This window comes from Anabrus simplex, chromosome 5 (assembly GCF_040414725.1).
Source record: "Anabrus simplex isolate iqAnaSimp1 chromosome 5, ASM4041472v1, whole genome shotgun sequence".
NCBI classification, from domain to species: domain Eukaryota; kingdom Metazoa; phylum Arthropoda; class Insecta; order Orthoptera; family Tettigoniidae; genus Anabrus; species Anabrus simplex.
This window is the reverse complement of record NC_090269.1, coordinates 73,678,786-73,699,450: the sequence shown is the minus strand read 5'-3', so window position 1 is coordinate 73,699,450 and position 20,665 is coordinate 73,678,786. Positions and strand designations below refer to the sequence as shown.

Below are 20,665 nucleotides of genomic sequence, written 5' to 3'. Positions count from 1 at the left end.
GGCCAGTACGCTGACCATTCGGCCAACGAGTCGGACAGTAGTAATGGTGATGTGTGGGGAAGGTGAAGGGGTTGTGTCGGTGGCCTATATTAGAAACTGTCTCAGCATTCACCTTAGTGCAGGAGAATGGAAAACAACGGAAAATCATTTTCAGGACAGTCGGCGATGGGAATCAGCCCCTCTCCGTCTCCTGAATGCACAAATGTAGAGACACTGTAGAGCCAGGACCACCCATCCGCTATTCGGTTGGTCGGTCGGAGTACAGAGCTCATCCGTGGCCACTTGTAGGCCGAAGCGTACTCTGAAACTACCAGTTATTTTACTACTACCACTAGTAACTCAATGTTTCCATTCCTTCCCTGAGGGGTGAGATGGGCGCCTTAGATGGTGACACCGTCTCCCAAGCCAGGAGATTTGCAATGAAGGTGAGAGGTTTGGCGGCCGTTGCTTATACTAGGAACTGTCATGGCATTCGCCTTGGTGAGGGAGAATGTAAAAGCACGGAAAAGCATTCTCACAACTGCCGACGGTGGAGACAAGCCTCTCCCCGTCTCCCGAAAACAGACGCGTAGAACCACAGTAGAGCCGTGGCTATCCCTCCTCTCCGCTCGGGTGTTCGGTCGGAGAGCAGAGCTGTCGGACCATGAAGAAACGAACTAACGAACCTTTTCTATTTCTATTTCTACCCGTTTGGGTAGAAATAGAAAAGAAAAGAAATAGAAAAGGTAGCCAAACCAGTGGCTCTTGGACCATTTTAAGGGGAGTATTGTTGTTTCTTTTAATGTTTTTTACTTTTTGATAATTATTTTGTATGTTTGTACATACGCAGTGCCTTCTTGTTGAGTTTATTTTGTACTCTGGCGCCGAGATCACCACCCCCAACCAAGGGGCACCCCAAGGCAAAACCGCGGAATACCGCACCCACTGAAGTGGACCCTGCTACCCCCCCCCCCCCCCCCCCCGTTGACTGAGCAAAATATTTATACATTTTTACAATATTTTATATATACAGACATGTACAGGTTTGTATTTATTATGTCCGGCTCCATGGCTAAATGGTTAGCCTGCTGGCCTTTGGTCACATGGGTCCCGGGTTCGATTCCCGGAAGGTCGGGAATTGTAACCATAATTGGTTAATTTCGCTGGCACGGAGGCTGGGTGTATGTGTCGTCTTCATCATCATTTCATCCTCATCACGCCTAAGGGAGTCAAATGAAAAGACCTGCATCTGGCGGGCCTAACTTGTCCTCGGACACTCCCGGCACTAAACGCCATACATCGTTATTATTATTGTATTTATTATTTGTTTTCTTGTGAGAATGTCTTTTGCCTCTTCTTAAGATACTTCAAGTTTATCACAACTTCCATATGTACACATTTCTTATTGAGTTATACATACATACGATCGTCATTGAATTATATACATCGTGGCATTTGATTGGGCTGCCTTTTGTCAGATATTGGAGGCGTAGTGTACGTAGATTTGACGTGATTTTTGGGAAGGCGTAGTATGGAAGGAAATAGGCGGAAGGTGTGTCATAAGGTAGACGATGTGCTAAACATATGGAGTGACGGTCGAGTCTATTGAGTCTAAGTCTAACGTATTCAGCTGGGTAAGCAGTAATCCATGTCAGGGAGAAGTAGGTCTTATAAACGTTAATTATTTGGGTGGATTTTAATCCCCACGTGAAACCTGTCAGGGATCGAAGGGCTCGGAAACAGTTAATAGCTTTTCTATGGATATCTGCAAGGTGCTCGAAGCCTACTCTGCATTCAACCTTCAAGGTATAACTTGTTATTCAAGTTTTAATAATAATAATAATAATAATAATAATAATAATAATAATAATAATAATAATAATAATAATAATAATAATAATACCCGTGTGGGCATTTAACGGTTACCTCCGTCGGGCGCGTCCCATTGGAATTGGGGAAGCTCGCTGGCTCTGCCACCAGCAGAGTCAGAGGGTAGTAGGGAAATGAAATACCACCGTGAAAAAAATAACTGGTCCCTTGCCAGGGTTACGGCGACGACTGGTAAATGACCAGAAGCCAGAAAACATCTTGAGGCAACCTCTAGGGCTAACAACCCTAGTTGTAAAAGGATGGGTACCCGTCCAAAGCAAAGTCAAGTCAAAAAGCATGATGGCACAACGTTTCAAGAAACATACCCCAGGGAGTAAATCTTCGGATAAATCCCTCGTCGTGAACGCCACGGCGCACGAGTCTCGTTCGGATTCTGGGGGAGACTCGACATCATGCAAGAGACGAGTCGGAGCGTCTCGGTGTACCCCGAAGAGTCAAAAACTCAGGCCAAAATCTAAAACTTTTCTAGCAACATTCAACATAAATTCACTTACACAAACTGGCAAGCTGAAAACCCTCACCAAAGCTCTTCACGAAAATCAGATATCCCTACAGGAAACAAGATACCCAGATGAAGAGATTTTTAAATCCGAAGGCTACCGATTTTTCAAGAGCTAAGCGCAAAGAGGAATCCTCAATGGAGCTGTGATGCTTGGAACCGCATTTGCTATTAGAACCAAGATCCTTAAATCGGTTGCAAATTTCGAACCTGTGAATGACAGATTGTCTATACTCACAATTAAATGCGCGAACAAAACCTACGCCCTAGTTAACGCACATGCTCCTACAAACGATAAGAACAAGTCTGATCCAGACGAAGTTGATAATTTCTGGGTCCTACTGGATGAAAAATTAAACAAAATCCCCAAACACCATGCCAAGCTTCTTTTGGGTGACTTCAATGCCCAACTAGGTCGTGAACAGAAGTACAAGAAAGTTATAGGAAATTAGCCATCTCACAAAAGAACCAATCCTAACGGCAAAAGACTGGTGTCCATTTGCGAAAATCACAACCTGCAGGTCATGTCGACCCACTTTCGCCATCTACCCAGAGAGCAAATGACTTGGCGTTCTCCCGTCCAAGCTCTCGGAGAGTTCCAAATTCATCATGTTGCAATCTCCAGGAGAAACAGCCCTGAGATTATGAATGTCAAGGTAAAGAAAGGTATCAATGTGGCCTCAGATCATTATATGTCTCTTATCAAATTCAAACCAATTCCCGCAAACACAAGGAAGACAACCAAACAGATCACACGCTTCGACAATGATAAACTTCGGCAAAGGGTCGAGGAGTTCCAGGAGAAGGCTAGACCAAATGACTGTGACTTTAACAACGCCAAAAGTCTCCTTGTTGAGGCCGCCAAAGACGTTGCAGAAATCAAGAGAAGCAAAAAGCATGCCTGGTGGAATGGTACCTGCGAATCAGTCCTCCAAGAAAGACTCAATGCGTGGAAACAGTACTACTCTACGAAATCAGAAAATGATTGGGAAACCTACAAAACCCAACGTGTCCAAGCAGCTAGGGTGTTCAGAACTGAGAAACGTAAATACGAAAAATCTCTCATTGAAAAGATAGAACAAAACTTTAGGAAGAATGAAAGCAGAGAGTACTACAGAGCCTTCAAACGCAAACTCACTGGCTATAAACCACCATCTCTATGCCTCGAGCGAAAGGACGGCACACTGGCGACGTCAAATTAAGAAAATTGCAGCATTCTGGCAGATTACTTCAAGAATTTACTTAATTGCTCTAAACCGCAAAGCACCATTGAGACCAAGGAACCCTTACTCAGGTACCCAGATTCCAGACCACCCGACAGAGATGAAATCAAGCGCCACATTGCCCGTCTCAAAAATAACAAAGCGCCGGGGGAAGACTCAGTAGTAGCAGAACTATGGAAATATGCCCCAGAGGAATCACTTGATATCTTGCAAAAGCAAATAGAAGAAATTTGGAACAACGAGACCCTACCCTAATATTGGAAAATAGCTTTGATCCATCCATTACACAAAAAAGGCAGCATGAAGAACATCAACAACTACAGAGGAATATCTTTGCTACCTCGTGACTTACAAAATTATATCACTTGCCATCCTGGAGCGTTTGGAAGCACAAGTCGAACATCAAATAGGTGAATACCAAGGAGGGTTCAGAAAAGTTCGCTCAACAGCTGAACAAATCCAAAATCTCAAAACGATCATCAGATATTGTACACTAAGGTCCAAGCAGTATGTGTCTGTCTTTGTGGACTTTAAGAAAGCGTACGACTCCATTGACCGGGAAGTCCTGCTAAACATCTTAAATGAATTTGGAGTTGATTGGAAACTGCTGGCATTAATTAGAGCCACCCTGACCGATACAAAATCCAAGGTGAAGTTCCACGGATGTCTCTCGCATTCCTTTGACATAAAAACAGGAATCCGACATGGTGATGGGCTATCCCCAATACTCTTCAACTGTGTTCTTGAAAAGATCATCAGAACCTGGCGGGTGAGATTACAGGAAACCAACTACAGTCCATTGAGAATAGGAACCAAATCCAAGGGGATCGCAACAGACTGCTTAGCATTTGCCGATGATTTTGCTCAAGTTGAAATTTTAAAGGAAATTGCCGAACAAACTTGTTTGCAGATATCGTTTGAGGAAACAGAAGTAATGACTAACATCAAAGAGGCTCCACTAAAACTCCATACAAAATACGGGGACATCACCCGAGTAGACAAATTCAAATACCCGGGTGAGATCATCATGAAAAATGGACTGGACAAGGAAGCACTTCAGGAGCGAGTACACAAACTGGAAATAGCCTACCAAACATCCCGCACAATCTACAACAAAAAACGCCTCTCCCAAAACACCAAGATACATCACTATGAAGCAGTTCTGAAGCCAGTAGTTCTATATGAAGCCGAAACCCTGTCTCTAAATGCCAACAAAGGAATCCTTGAAGAACTGGAGAAAAGAGAACGCAAAATTGTGAGAGGAATCTTGGGATCAAAGTACAGAAATGGAATCCATTAAAAGAGATCCAACAAGGAAGTCTACAGCAAAATAGAGAAAATTATCGACACAATCAGAAAAAGACGGGCACGATTTTACGGTCATCTGAAAAGAATGGATTGAAGAAAGTTAACTAAAGATATCTTTCACTTTTTTGATTCAAACCCCAAAACCACAATTCCCTGGTTTAGAAATACCGAATACATATCTCAGCTGAAGACGCCCTTAACAGAGATTTCTTCCGCAAGAAAATATTGACGAACGGGCTTAACCGAGACGAGCAACCGAAGAGAAGACACGGTGCCCCTTGGACAGAGGAGCGTAAGCAGGCCCACTCACAAAGAATGAGGGAAATTTGGGCTCTAAAGAAGGCCAAGTTCAGTGTCAAATGCAACAAGACTTAACGTGGTCCTTGATGGCCCCAGCGAATTATATAATAATAATAATAATAATAATAATAATAATAATAATAATAATAATAATAATAATAATAATAATAATAATAATAATAATAATAATAATAATAATAATAATAATAATAATAATTGTACCGGGCGGTACACCTCCACGCCGCTAATTCAAACTTTGCGCCAGTTGAAACTCCTCTGCTGGAGGAAGTCTGAACTTTATCTACTGTATTAATTTTCAAGTTTCTCAGAAGATGTCACTACTTGGAAATTTTGAAGTTTCTGAACTGGGTCGTTTTCGATGTATTTTTGTTTTACCTGTAGTAAGAAGTATGAACTTTCTCTTCTAGAGGACACTACTGAAGAACTACAATGGTGCGCCCTAGTCCGAAGTGAAAGAACTGTTTTTTGGAGAAATTTTTATTTCAAGAGTTTGTTCCTTGTTAAATTTCTTTCTGTTATTGTTTAAGTTGGCTGTATACCCCTTTCTTTCCCCTTGTTTTGTATTTAGCCAATCCCGAATTTCTTTAATTAATTTATAACCAATCAGATGTATCTTCTCCAACTTGAATATCTTGCTTAACCCTAGCCAATAAAGTTTTGGTGGGCGGGTGTTCTCATTTCCGAAACGCCTCGAACATTCCACGAGAGTATATAAACTGCTGATTTTCGGGTCTCTGCGCCACTTCAGTACCATCTTTCAGTGTGTAAAGTACATAGCAGGGGGCGGGAAGCGCCTCTTTCTTCGGGCAGCAGTTCATCCATTAGGTAATGGCCGTTTAATAACTTCTTTTCTTGCTAGCTCAGCAGTTTAACTCTCGGGGCGGGTCCGAAGCGTTTCCACCATGTAACTTTCCCTAAAATGTAAAGACTCTTTGTATCTATTCTCTTTTAAGCTACATATTGGGATAGAGAGTGCTTAACTCTCTCGAGCTCCCACTCATATTGTTTTGAGGTGAACTTATTTGTCATAACCGATTCTTCCTTAACGTAATGTAAATTGTTTCCTTCTAAAGTCACCTCTTTAGTATGGGATTAGCCCTTGCATTAGCGGCCTAGAGCCAGATTAGGTTTTAAACAAAAGGTATTAGGAGGGCAGATCGCCTCCTCTCAAATTGTTATTTTGGAGGTCATGTAATTAACCTTTTTCTCACTTAATAGACCTCAGTAGGTTGGGTATTTTACCCCCGTGTCTATGTCCTTAGAGGACAACTTGAAGGTGGAGTTTGGTGTGGCCTTTGATAGGCTTAAAGTTGAGAGCGAGTGGCTCTTTCTTGAAAATTGAGTATGTATGCCTCGAGGAGGCTTTTGGTGTAATTTAGAGCAAGTGCTCCTGAGCATGAATGGGGTTTTCTGCCCCTCTGTTAAATCTTGTTTTGGGTTAAAGTTGGGCTAGTTGCCCGAGAATTGTGAGTTCGGGGGCTCGAAGCCCAAATCCTGTAAATACTGTAATTGTAATTTGTTACCTTGCTACTCTGTACCTGCCATGCTTGTTAATTCTTGATTTTGAAAAGAAAATATAACCTTGTTAAATTTTAAATTAACTTTAATTTCGTAGCCTGAGACCTGTTCACCCCCGCACCTTCTTTCACCTCTAACTACCACGGAAAAGTCCGTAACAATAATAATAATAATAATAATAATAATAATAATAATAATAATAATAATAATAATAATAATAATAATAATAATAATGTTATTGGCTTTACATCCCTCCAACTACTTTTACGTTTTTTGGAGACGCAGAGGTGCCGGAATTTATTCCCCCAGGAGTTCTTTTACGTGCCAGTAAATCTACCGACACGATGTTGACGTATTTGAGCACTTTTAAATACCGCCAGACTGAGCCAGGATCGAACCTGCCAAGTCGGGGCCAGAAGGCCAGCGCCTCAACCGTCTGTGCCACTCAGCCCGGCTATTCAAGTTTTAACAGTGGATAAGATTATATTTCCTCTTCTTCACTAACGGTGAGTGTGACTCTTCCACCTAAAAATGAAAGCCTCGTAAGTATTTTGTTTTCTGAAATTGAGATATTTGTACCAAAGATTGAAAACCTCAAGCTGCTCAATGACGCAAAATGGATCACTGAATTATGCTGCCCTCCAGCAAAAAGTTAGTAAGCAACGTATATTCGACTAGAGATAATTTCGTGAGAAATAGTCGCTGACCATAAGTAATGATTAAGAGTTTTCGATTGCCGGGCTGAGTGGCTCAGGCAGTTAAGGCTCTGGCCTTCTGACCCCAACTTGGCAGGTTTGATCCTGGCTCAGTCCGGTGGTATTTGAAGGTGCTGAAATACGTCAGCCTCTTGTCGGTAGATTTACTGGCACGTAAAAGTACTCCTGCGGGACAAAATTCAGGCACCTCGGAGTCTCCGAAAACCGTAAAAGTAGTTAGTGGGACGTAAAGCAAATAACATTATTATTATTATTATTATTATTATTATTATTATTATTATTATTATTATTATTATTATTATTATTATTATTATTATTAGAGTTTTAGATTTAGTTGTCCTTAATAATTCATATTTAAGAAAACAATTAATGTAAGATCAAGTTGTCAAATTACCTGTTGGAGTCACCCAAATTAAGAAATACTGTATTTTCAAGAAGTACACACATTACTTCCATCTTACATACTATGTAAGTGACAGTAGAGTCCCTAAAAATACATCCAAGTGTAATGAAAACTTCGTGAATTTTAACCGCAGAAGTATGATAAATTCGTGTATCCATTAACAGGCGCATTAAGGTAAGATTTTGTAATCGTTCAAATACATGCATGTTTCTACGCTTTAGTGTAGACACACGTAGAACGCTGGGAAACCAGCGTGCTTGTTGCCTGCGCCGGTCAGCGCCTGTTTCCTGCGCTTGCTAGTGCTAACGGCGGACACGTAGATCGCTGAAAACCACCGCCAGTTTACTTGCAACTTTTCATGGTGAAAGATGTCTTCTGCGAGTGATGATGAACTGTTTCTGCTAGACAACACTGATTTTAAAATTTCATGTAGAAGGGGAGTAGAAGTCGATGAAATTACCGTAACCTTGGACGGCGGGAATTTGGAGAGTACCATCACCTTATCCCGCAAACGAAAAAGGACCTTAAACTACTCTCGCTACAAGCGAATCAACTGGAATAATCAACCGATTCTTCCCAAAGAGCAACTAGGCATTTGCTTAAGGTGAGTATTTTTGCTATCCTTCCTTGCACGGCCTGTGTTCAGTCATTCGACTGTGCCAGGAATGGAATGAATGAAGCCCCATCTAGTGGCGAGGATAGGTATTGTGCCGGCGGCCGAGGCCTATTGCACTCCTCTGAGGCAATGATTAATGACTGGCAGATGAAATGAACTGATATCTGAGAGTGTTGCTAAAATGAAAGATGACGGGATAAACCGAGTATCCGGAGGAAAACCTGTCCCGCCTCCGCTTTGCCCAGCACAAATCTCACATGGAGTGACCCGGATTTGAACAACGGAACAAAGCGGTGAAAGGCCGGTAGGCTGCCACCTGAGCCACGGAGGCTCGCCAATTATATGTTACTGATCTATAAAAATATGGCATAAAATTGTACGAACTTAATTAATCTATGAGCAAAAGTTTGAGGACATGATTTTCACATCAAAAGTTCATCTTGAACCTACTTGTTCACGCTTTTGAGATTATCATCACTAGTGAATTTTACTACGAAATGCTAATATACTTTCAGGATGTTAGGCCCATTAACAACAGCATCATCATCTTCATCATCATATCATTTTCACGTGAAAACCAGCTAGTCTTCGTCTTCAAGTGCTTTTGAACTTAATTTCTCGGCTTTTTTGGGAAAACTATTACCGAATTAGTTTCTTAATTTCTATTTCCAGCATAGATTTATCGAACAAACACTACAAGGCACTAACCATCAGTTTTCATTTCAAGGCTGATATCCTTCCAAGAATGTTAGATATAGTTCCTATATCCATGAACTTTCAGCCTTCTATCCCATATAGCTCGTCTTTCATTAACAAGAGCTAGGCCTATCAGTTGCTCGCTGTCAATCGCGCTCATATCCCTGAATTAAATAAAACTATCAATGAACTGTCACGTTGTGAGATAAACTAACACTTCACCACGTGACTAGCAAATAAATGTTTCAAACTTTCTTGTTCGCTGGTCGGCGCCGACTGCAAGTTCCGACAAGCTTGGAAACGATTCCTTTATGTTCGGCTACGTCTGAAAGCGAGACGATTTTTCTCTCGCTTACCAGCGCCGACTCACCTGCGCTGGCAACCAGCTTTCTACGTGTTTATACCCTTAGGTAATATAACCGAATATATTCAGAGAGACTCTGAAATCTGAAGAAAAACAGTTGTTTGTTTCTCCTGTAAAATTAATTAAATCGAAGATATGAGGTTTCATCTCAGGTGTCAGAATTCTCGGAAAGGTAGCCATACTTCGAATTCTGGTCAATGCAAGTGAGAGTTTTGAGAAGGAATGTCACGTTCCAGTGATTTAAATGCCTTCTAGACCTGTAGGTCCTTCCAATTTGAACACCATCTTGACTTAAAACAAGTTTAGGAAAACCACGGTTCAGAGCTCAATTTCATATGGAGATTCGTTATTTTAATTACCATTTTATAACTATATTTGCATTTCTTTTTGAAATGTTTTTGCACTAATGAAAAGTGTATTACAGACTACCGTGCGCTATAAAAACAAAATAATTTTACCTTGTTCCGTTTCCTTATAAAAACTCTTACAAACTTTTGACCCATGTTACAACAACTACTGAGCTGGTGGCCGGCCGTTCCAGCTCCGGCCGCCTCTTAAAACTTGAGATCCATTGTCGTAGAAAACTCTAAGCTTACTTTGGCTATACCTCTTCACTACGTAACTTTGTTATACTGTAGATAGCCAAATATCACTACCATAATCATTCGAGTTGACAAGTTATGAACACTCACCGGGTAGTGCAGTGAGCTGCCGTAATCGCCCATTGCTTGCTGATGATAGAAGCTCCACATGTGTGACGTCCATATTTCTGGAGAGACAGCTAAAACATAAAATGTCCTTCAGTTTAAGGCGATTAAGAAGTGGGAAAAATACATTATTTTCTGTTCTTTGATTAAAGCTTAAAACTAGTAACAATTTTCAAATCAAGGAGATGACGTTGACAACTACAACAACTACAACAATATGAAATTGACAACAACAAGATGATAGTTATCACACTCTATGTTCTCTAATGAGAACAGTTAAGATATTCCTTAAGGACAGAACTATTATGCTGCTGTGTTCTTGTACACTCATGTGCAGAAAATCTGGCCCATTCCCGTAGATCACTATTGACATTTACCTTCTGTAAGGTTTCCGCATTTAGCTAACTAACATACTTGACTCCATCCTACGCTTACTGCTTCTCTATGTGACTGGCTTGAAGTGCATACGGAGAAATAAACATGAACCCATGAACAATATTACAATCATAGTGAAACTAAGAGTAGGTCAGAATTTGGTATGATTATAGAAAAATATGGAGACGTGTGGGCTAAATAAAAAAATATTCTGCTTTACCCCCCAGGTACTTCAGGGTTGAATGGAGCCACCAGGATAATTTTGAGTTTTGGCTGAATGTCCTTCCTTACACCACTGAAGTTTTCAGGTGAAAATTCAGTACCAACATTGATCGGGAATCGAACCTCGTTCGTCCCGGAGGAGAACCCGCAACTACTACGCTAATCACGTCCCCAGGTGTGGATTAAGTACTATGTGTAATATGGTCAGAAACAGAGGGAGGGTTACCTTCCTCTCATCTTTTAGGGGCAGGTAAGTAACATGTCAAGCAAAAATTAAGTTCCCAGAGGGAAACCACTGCCACATTGGGGCGAAACGCTGGTAACTTAACGATTGAAAAGGTCTAAAGAGCTTGAATGTCTCCCTCTGTGAACTTAATGCTTGGTATACTAACAAAAGGCAGGCATTTATACAAGTAGAGGTATATATCTCCCCTAGTGCACCGTCTCTGCATTGTCCTAGATAGGAGGCTTGCCAGCTTCTTGAAAAGGTCGGCGGATGCAGAGTGGGTCTCGGCCCACAAGTGGCTACGGCCGCCAACCCTTTCACCATCTCCGATACAAAACTCCTGTCCTGAGAGGCGACGTCACCGTCTAGGAGTCCCGCCTCTCCCTCCAGGGGAGGAATGAAAATATTTAGTAACTTAGTAGAAGTTCGTGGAAAGGTACCGGGCTGAGTGGCTCAGACGGTTGAGGCGCTGGCCTTCTGACCTCAACTTGGCAGTTTCGAACCTGGCTCAGTCCGGTGGTATTTGAAGGTGTTAAAATACGTCAGCCTCGTGTCGGTAGATTTACTGGCACGTAAAAGAACTCCTCCGGGTCAAAATTCCAGCACCTCGGCGTCTCCGAAAACCGTAAAAGTAGTTAATGTGACGTAAAGCAAATAACATTATTATTATTATTATTATTATTATTATTATTATTATTATTATTATTATTATTATTATTATTATTATTATTATTATTATTATTATTGAATAGAGCCTCCGTGGCTCAGGCGGCAGCGCGCCGGCCTCTCACCGCTGGGTTCCATGGTTCAAATCCCGGTCACTCCACGTGAGATTTGTGCTGGACAATGCGGAGGCGGAACATGTTTATCTCCGAGTACTCCGGTTTTCCTTGTCATATTTCATTTCAGCAATACTCTCCAGTATCATTTCATTCCATCTGTCATTCATTAATCATCGCCCCAGAGGTGTTGGACAGGCTTCGGCAGCCGGCACAATTCCTATCCTCGCCGCTAGATGGGGGCTTCATTCATTCCATTCCTGACCCGGTCGAATAACTGGAAACAGGCTGTGGATTTTTATTATTATTCTTGAAAAGGCGCGGCAATCCAACTGATGAGCCCACTGCCATACCGAGGTGAATCGCTGGTAATTTCACGATTGCAAGTTTTAAACTTTATGTCAGTTGTGACGTATTAACGCGAGAGCGCCATAATTGAAATTAATATATCCATTTGGATGGAAACTATCAACTAAATTTGTCTTGTGGATAAAATGTATAGTACTAGGGTTCTATCACAACATTAATTTATTATTTTACGGTATGTATAATGACGAGAAAATTCCCACCAATTAAAACTTTAACTTATTGGAAATCAAGCACTCGATTTCGTAGGAATGTCAGGTTTTCCTCACCACCAAATTTTCCAGGTTCCAGCACCCTGTAGGTTCATAGAAGGTTATTTGTTCTGACACAAAAATAAAAATACTACTAATACAAATAATAATAATAATAATAATAATAATAATAATAATAATAATAATAATAATAATAATAATAATAATGCCTCAGTTACTCTGGGCAGGTATTTTTATTTGGTGCCACCTAGGCAGCCTGTCAGTTAAGTTTGACGTTCCGTTTTACTCTACCAGATGACAGAGAAACAGGTCTATACTGGGTGATATATGTCTCCGTTTTAATTTCATTTTTGTCTGATAAACACCAAATCCGTCACCAGATATATTTAGTGCGTCTTCTTAGACTTAGGCTTCAAACATCCACTACGGTACCTCTCCTGTGTTTGAATTCGCAATCCTGGGTTCCAGAGGCCGGTACTGCCACTAAATGATGAACTAAAGTGATATAAGTGGCAAATAATTGACATTTGGTTAATTAGTTTGTTACATCTGGTCTGGTTACGTCTGGCCAACACTGCTTTGTGGAGTAGAGACCTGGACACTCAAGGCGTCCTCCATGAACAGATTAGAGGCCTTTGAAATGTGGTTACATAGGAGAATGCTCAGAATAGCGTGGACAGATTTTGTAACCAACAATGAAGTGTTAAGGAGAGCTAGAGTTAAGCCTGAGCTGGCAGACATCGTGAAAGCCACGAAAACAGCTTATTTAGGCCATGTTCTACGAGGTAGAAAATACGGGCTTCTACACCTCATATTACAAGGAACGATGGAAGGCAAGCGAGGAGCTGGTAGACCACCGATGTCATGGCTCCAAAACATCGAAGACTGGACTTGCATCAACAACACCGAACAACCCTTCAACTTTGCAAAAGAAGGGGGTGATCTCTTCAGGGTGATTGCCAATATCTGGGGGACCTGAAATGGCACTTGAAGAAGAAGTTTGTTACTTACAGTGCTGGGTAGCTGCAAGCCGGTCGAAATGCTAACGCTAAGCCTCATCGGACATCAGTACTTCAACAGTGATCATATGGCCCTAGGACTGAATTATGGATGGAAGGGCATTTCAGGTGTAGTGAATCACTGTTCTGTGTATAACTTAATTCGTTTACCGTGTTATATGATTGAGGAGAATATGATGCAGAAGGAAGATAGATAATTAAGGGAGACAGACCATGATGCAACGAATAAGAATTTCACAAACTTTATTAATATCGTGTTTAAATTATTGCTGGCTACGATATTCTTCTATAGCAGTGGTCTGCCCTTATAAGACAAAGAATCCTGCCATATCTTATGGATCGTTCGGAGATCATTTTAGAAGGAACATTAGAATGAACTAGAGATCTTGAATAACATTCAATCAGGTGTCAGAGAGAAGAATGCAGCTGTAACCATCTACAGAGATATCTCGGAAATTATCGTAGATAAGCCACCAGCAGGTCGCACTTGTCAATGCAGCGCGGCTAAAATGGAGGCAAGTCACCAGATGCCTCTTCACCTGAAGTCCAAGGTCCACAAGAATATCTCATGTCCCGTCGTCCGTTATGGAAATGAATGCTGACTAGCTTCCGTAAATCATGGAAACACCCTGCATGTCATGGGGATTCATATGGCCTGGACCACGTTAGAAGCTATGATACACGAGGAGTCATAGGAGTAACTCCGTTAGGACAAACAAGAAGACGGTCTGCGATGGTACGGTCATGTTTTGCGTAATGATGAGCAGTCTGTGTTCAAACTGGCCTTAAACTTTCAACTGGAAAGAAATTGTCCTCGTGGAAGGCCCAAGAAACAGTGGCTGGAACGGCTTGAGAAAAGACATGATGTCAATCAATGTGACACCTAACGACACCTTCCTTCGGGGAAAAATTGCAGAAAAGTGGACGCTACAACCGCGAATAATGTGAGGAAGAAGTCATCTTTCGGCCACGACCTGGTTTTAGCATGTCTGACCACCTCCAGAGAACTTTTATACTTCGTCAGGTGAGATATTGTATATTTTATTTATTTATTTATTTACTCAGAATCAGAAACAGGATGGAGCCCAGTTACAAAGATCCATATCGAATACAAACAAGATAAAGTGTAGAATAATGCAAAAAATCCTATATTTTAATTAGTTACATAACCAGTGACACAAAAAGAGGAACACTGGCGTAAATACAACAGAATAGAGGGAAAAACCGGAAGGGAAAAAATGAAACTGAGTTACGTAAGAATTTATTACACGTGTGAGCAGGTGTTGATACGCTGACTTCAACATCAATTAAATATATTCTTACGAGTAAATGAATGGAGTTAGCAATGTGTGTGTGTTTTCTATAAGTGGGTTAACTCACCTGATACGGAAACTCTGAGATGTTGGCCATTCTGCCTCCAATGATCCTTCCATCTAGACGTGGCCGAAGAAGCAGTTGAGTGGATGCTGGAAGATAATAAATAGTTAGGTGCCATTGCTAAGAGTTTTAGTGCAGTTGAATGAAGCACTGAATGAGGGAAAAACACTTGTAATATTTTATTATATCTAGATGATTTATAAAATGGAATTTATAAAGCTTTTAGCTCCCAAATCGGCAACACAGAAAATAAGGTGGTTTTGTCATCGGTCTTACATTATAGGCCCACAGTGTGGAGTAGATTTCAGAACGGAAAACTGAAGCATACTGTATCCAATTTTCTTTGCTAATAGATATGATTAATATACTATGTACTAGGGTACGTACAATTTCTGATACAAATCAATCAGTCATCAATTATCTGCATGTAGGGCTTCGCACAGTTGGCAGATTCCCTATCAGTTTTTCTTAAACGTCTTCAAAGAACTTCGAAATTTATAGAACATTTCCCTTGATATCTTCCACCAATCCTATACTCATCGTCCTGTAAGTGAATACATTCTCTATGTCCTGTTGGAATTCAAACTGTATCTTCATATTATGATCTTTCCAACTTTTTAAAGCTCGGCTCAAACTTATTCATCTACTAATGTGATTCCACGACATCTCCCCTCTGACAGCCCTAAACATACCAGTTAGTCGAACATCTCGTCTCGCTACTCCCAAGTCTTCCCAGCTCAAAGTTTACAACATTTTCATAACACTGCTTCTTTGTCGAAAATCACCCAGAACAAATCGGCTAGCTGAAAGAGGACGAGAAATTAGGCCGGTGAGAACAAAATGTATCATCATCATCATCGTCATCATGACCGGCTGAAATGCCGGGCTAATTGGCTTTGACAGTAGAAACCCTGCCTGAGCCCAAGTTGATGAGTTCGAACCTGTCTCAGTCCCGTAGTATTTGAGGGTGCACAAATACGCATTTTCTTACTGTTTGAGTTATCGACACATGCAAGAACTCCTGTAGGACGACATTCTAGCAGCTAGGTTCCTCTAAAAACCGTAAAAGTAGTCAGTGTGACCGAAAATCTTTAACATTTATTATTATTATTATTATTATTATTATTATTATTATTATTATTATTATTATTATTATTATTATTATTATTGTTACGGAGCTTTCCGTGGTAGGTAGAGGTGAAAGAAGGTGCGGGTGTGAACGGGTCTCAAGCTACGAAAGTAAAATTAAATTAAAATTTAACAAGGTTATATTTTCTTTTCAAAATAAGGAAATAACAAGCATGGCAGGTACAAAGTAGCAAGTCAAAAGGGTAGTTACAATATTTACAGGATTTGGGCTTCGCGCCCTGACTTCACAATGCTTGGGCAATCAGCTCAGTTTTACCCCAAACACAAGTTTCAACAGAGGGGCAGAAAACCCCATTCATGCCTAGGAGCCCTTGCTCCAAATTACACTGAAAAGCCTCCACGAGGCATACAACACTCAATTTTCAAAAAGAGCCACTCGCTCTCAACTTTAAGCCTCTCAAAGGCCACACCAAACTCCACCTTCAAGTTGTCCTCCCTGGACATAGACACAGGGGTAAAATACCCAACCTACTGAGGTCTATTAAATGAAAAGAAGGTTGATTACATGACCTCCAAAATAACAATTTGAGAGGAGGCGATCGGCACTCCTAATACACTTTGTTTTTAAAACCTAATTTGGCTCTTAGGCCACTGATGCAAGTGCTAATCCCATACTACGGAGGTGACTTTAGAAAAGAAACAAATTTACATAATGTTAAGGAAGAATAGGTTGAGAAAAAGGTTCACCTCAAAACAATATGAGTGGGAGATCGAGAGGGTTAAGCACTCTCTATCCCAATACGTAGTTTAAAAGGTAAAATAGATACCAGATTCTTTACATTTTTAAGGAAGGTTACATAACGGAAAAACTTCGGACCCGCCCCGAGAGTTAAACTGCTGAGCTAGCAAAGAAAGAAGTTATTAATTGGCCATTACCTTGTTGTTGACCGCTGCCGAAGAAAGAGGCGCTTCCCGCCCCCTGCTATGTACTTTACACACTGAAAGATGGAACAGAAGTGGCGCAGAGACCCTAAAATCAGCAGTTTATATACTCTCGCGGAAGGTTCTAGGCGTTAGGGGAATGAGAACACCCGCCCACAATCACTTTATTGGAGAATAAAGAGAAACCCCTACACAAGATGAAGAAGAAACACATTATTGGTGGAAAATTAAGTTAAGAAATTCGGGATTGGTTGAATACAAAACAAGGAGAAAGAGAGGGGTATACAGCCAACTTAAACCATAACAGAAGGAAATTTAACAAGAAACAAACTTTTGAAATAAAAATTTCTCCAAAGAACAATTCTTTTTCTTCGCACTAGGGTGCACTATTGTAGTTCTTCAGTAGTGTCCTCTATAAGAGAAAGTTCACACTTCTTACTTCAAGCAAAACAAAAACACATCAAAAATGACACAGTTCTAAAATTCCGAAATTTACAGGTAGTGACATCTTCTGAGAAAGTAGAAAATTAATACCGTCAATAAAGTTCAGGTTTCCTCCAGCAGAGGAGTTTCAACTGGCGCACCTTTTGAATTAGCGGCGTGGAGGTGTACCGCCCGGTACAATTATTATTATTATTATTATTATTATTATTATTATTATTATTATTATTATTATTATTATTATTATTATTATTATTATTATTATTATTATTATTCATGTCGTTTTGGCCAGCCATTGTTCACGTCATTTCAACAGTCTCCTCCTTTAGGCTTTGACATTTGCCCAGTACTTCTGCATTCGTTCTCGGTGTAGTTTCTTTCTGGCCTGTGTCCATGCCTTTCCTGTTTTTAGCTTCGGCTTATCATGGAAACAGTGGCATGCTTGGAAGTTTCTGATTGAGTGGGACACGCTCCAAGATGTCATTGCGTGTGACCTCCAGTTCTTCGAGATCTCATTCTACCTCGGTGAAGCAGGCCCCTTTGATTTTCTTGCCCTGAAAGTAGTTAATGGTCCGACTGGTTGAAGTCTATACGGTCTGACACCATCGTTAGCCGGTTTGAGTCCCGTTGTTCGAAAAAATATTCACCATCAGAATGTTGGCCGGCAGGGAAGGGGAGGTGGTGGTATACAATTTCTAATCACTACATCGGGTACCAAAAGCGTGGATTAAATTCCAAACCTCTCAGCTGTGTTCATATGGAGTGAGGGCAAATGACGCTGTTGACGGTGATTCGTTCGTCGGATGGCGACGTCAAGCCTTGACCAGACCCCTTGGTGGTATTCGACAGGAGTAGGCTATGTGCCGGCACCAGTTTTCACACTCTCTCTTCCTATCCCATATCACGTCATTAATTTCATGTCATTAACTCCTCTAATGAGTTTGACGTCAGGAAGGCATCCGGTCATAAAAACCCGCCACGACAGATTCATCTCCCCTCACACCCGACCCCATAGAGAAACGGGACAACAGTTGGACAGACAAAAGAACATAATATTATAGCAATATAAATATAATATATAATTATATAATTATATAATTATAATTATATATATATATATATATTATATAATTATAGCAATATAAAAGACCATATTGTATGAAAAATGAAATATGTTTTCCTTATACAGTAGTGCTTCCGGATAAACTATATTAGTACGTGTTCTTCAATTTGGAGCTAAGCTGTATAGAGTGTTTGCCTTTCCAACTCTTGAACAACCTACGTACTAATGCCAATGGGAGAAGCACGGTTTCTGAAAGTTGACTCCTACAACTTTAAACGATTGTCCTTGTGCCTTGTTGATGCTCATAGCGAAACCCAAACGAACGGGGAAGAGCAGATGTCTAAATTGAAACGGAATATCCGAAGGGATGATTTGAATCCCAGGAATGTATACTACCGCACTTCACCCACGGCATGTCGAGTCATGATAACATTCGGCATCAGCTTCTAGACTGAAAGTCTTGTCCCATAGTTGAAACGACAAAAATAATAAAACAGTAATGTAGGTAGGTCATCTACGAATAAGCCTCTATTAATAATTTCAGATCTCTGCTTGTTGTAGACTTGGCTTGGCATCACACACACACACACACACACACACAGAGAGAGAGAGAGAGAGAGAGAGAGAGAGAGAGACAAACACTTCCTGTCATTATTATAGATAGATTTCTAAGAAAGGATTTTTTTTTTTTTTTTTTTTTTTGTTATTTGCTTTACGTCGCACCGACACGGATAGGTCTTTTGGCGACGATGAGGGAGGAAGGGGCTAGGAGTAGGAAGAAAGCGGCCGTGGCCTTAATTAAGGTACAGCCCCGGCATTTGCCTGGTGTGAAAATGGGAAACCACGGAAAACCATCTTCAGGGCAGCCGACAGTGGGGTTCGAACCCACAATCTCCCGAATACTGGATACTGACCGCACTTAAGCGACTGCAGCTATCGAGCTCGGTGAAAGGATTTTTGGGGAGAGGGATGATGGGGCTACGATCCCTAAGAAGATTCATTGTTCAATATAATTGTTAGTAATAAAATGTTATAAATATAGTTTATGTCAAGTCTCACAGCATTTAACGAAATAACTAGCGTCAGTATGAACAAATGAAGACCGACTCATCGGCTGAATGGTCGACCTTGAGGTCTTCGGTTCAGTTGGTCCCGGGGTCGATTCCCGGTAGGGACGGGGATTTTATTCGCCTCTGATTAATTCTTCTGGCTCGGAAACTGGGTGTTTGTGTTTGTCCCAACACTATCCTCTTCATATTCAGACAACACACTACACTACCAAACACCACAGAAACACGCAATAGTGATTACATTCCTCCATATAGGATTGGCGTTAGGAAGGGCATCCGGCCGTTAAACAAGGCCAAATCCACATGCGCGACACAGTTCGCACCCGGGACCCCACAGGTGTGGGAAAAGTGGTAGAAAAAAGAAGTAAATGAAAATGAAATGGCGTATGGCTTTTAGTGCCGGGAGTGTCCGAGGACAAGTCCGGCTCGCCAGGTGCAGGTCTTCTGAATTGACGCCCGTAGACGACCTGCGCGTCGTGATGAGGATGAAATGATGATGAAGACAACACATACAGCCAGCCCCCGTGCCAGCGAAATTAACCAATTAAGGTTAAAATTCCCGACCCTGCCGGTAATCGAACCCGGGACCCCTGTGACCAAACGCTAGCACGCTAACCATTTAGCCATGGAGCTGGACAGAAAAAGAAGTACGAACAAACGAACCCAATGGAGCTACAGCCCTAATGGGCCTTGACCTACCAGACAACCACGGTTCATCCCGGAGACATGTAGTTTACGAGGTGCCGCGTCGTCAGCGAGACGTATCCTCTAGACCATTATTCTTGTATTTATACACTGCGGCCGCCATCGCACCATTGGTTAACTCTTCAATTGTTTAAACGTAGGCTGAGTGGACTTCGAACCAGTATTCAGACCCAGGTCTCCCGACCTGGAATCGAGCCCGGGGAATTCAGGAGGGGTCTGCTCAAGGCTTATGGTCCCTATGTGATTGAGGAATCACCATCAATAGCGTCATATGCTCTCACTCCACACGAACTTTCTGACAGTTTTGGAATTGAATCCTGGCGTTTTGCACACAATCTACTGATCAGAAATCGTGTACCATCTCCTCTCCTACCTTGCCGGTCAAACTTCTGATGGTAATTTTTTTCTCTCAACGGACCACGGTGTCATCTGAATATAGAGAGGGATTTGACCCTTACTGATTATGGTCACTAGACAGGTATAACAAATAGTGATGATATATCAGAATACAATTTCGTGTGGCTATTTCTAGCCGAGTG

General features: G+C 41.3%; 1 protein-coding gene across 1 annotated transcript in view; it reads right to left on the bottom strand.

Moving 5' to 3' along the window:
- LOC136874361 (trypsin-1-like) overlaps window positions 1-14,889 on the bottom strand; it is a 54,387-nt gene extending 39,498 nt beyond the window's left edge. Inside the window, exons 1-2 of the mRNA XM_068227729.1 lie at window positions 14,820-14,889; window positions 10,226-10,314 (exon numbers count right to left, since the gene is read on the bottom strand). Coding sequence (XP_068083830.1) covers window positions 10,226-10,314; window positions 14,820-14,849 — 119 coding nt within the window. The 5' untranslated portion in view covers window positions 14,850-14,889. The remainder of the gene's footprint in view (window positions 1-10,225; window positions 10,315-14,819) is intronic.
- Window positions 14,890-20,665: the final 5,776 nt, after the last annotated feature.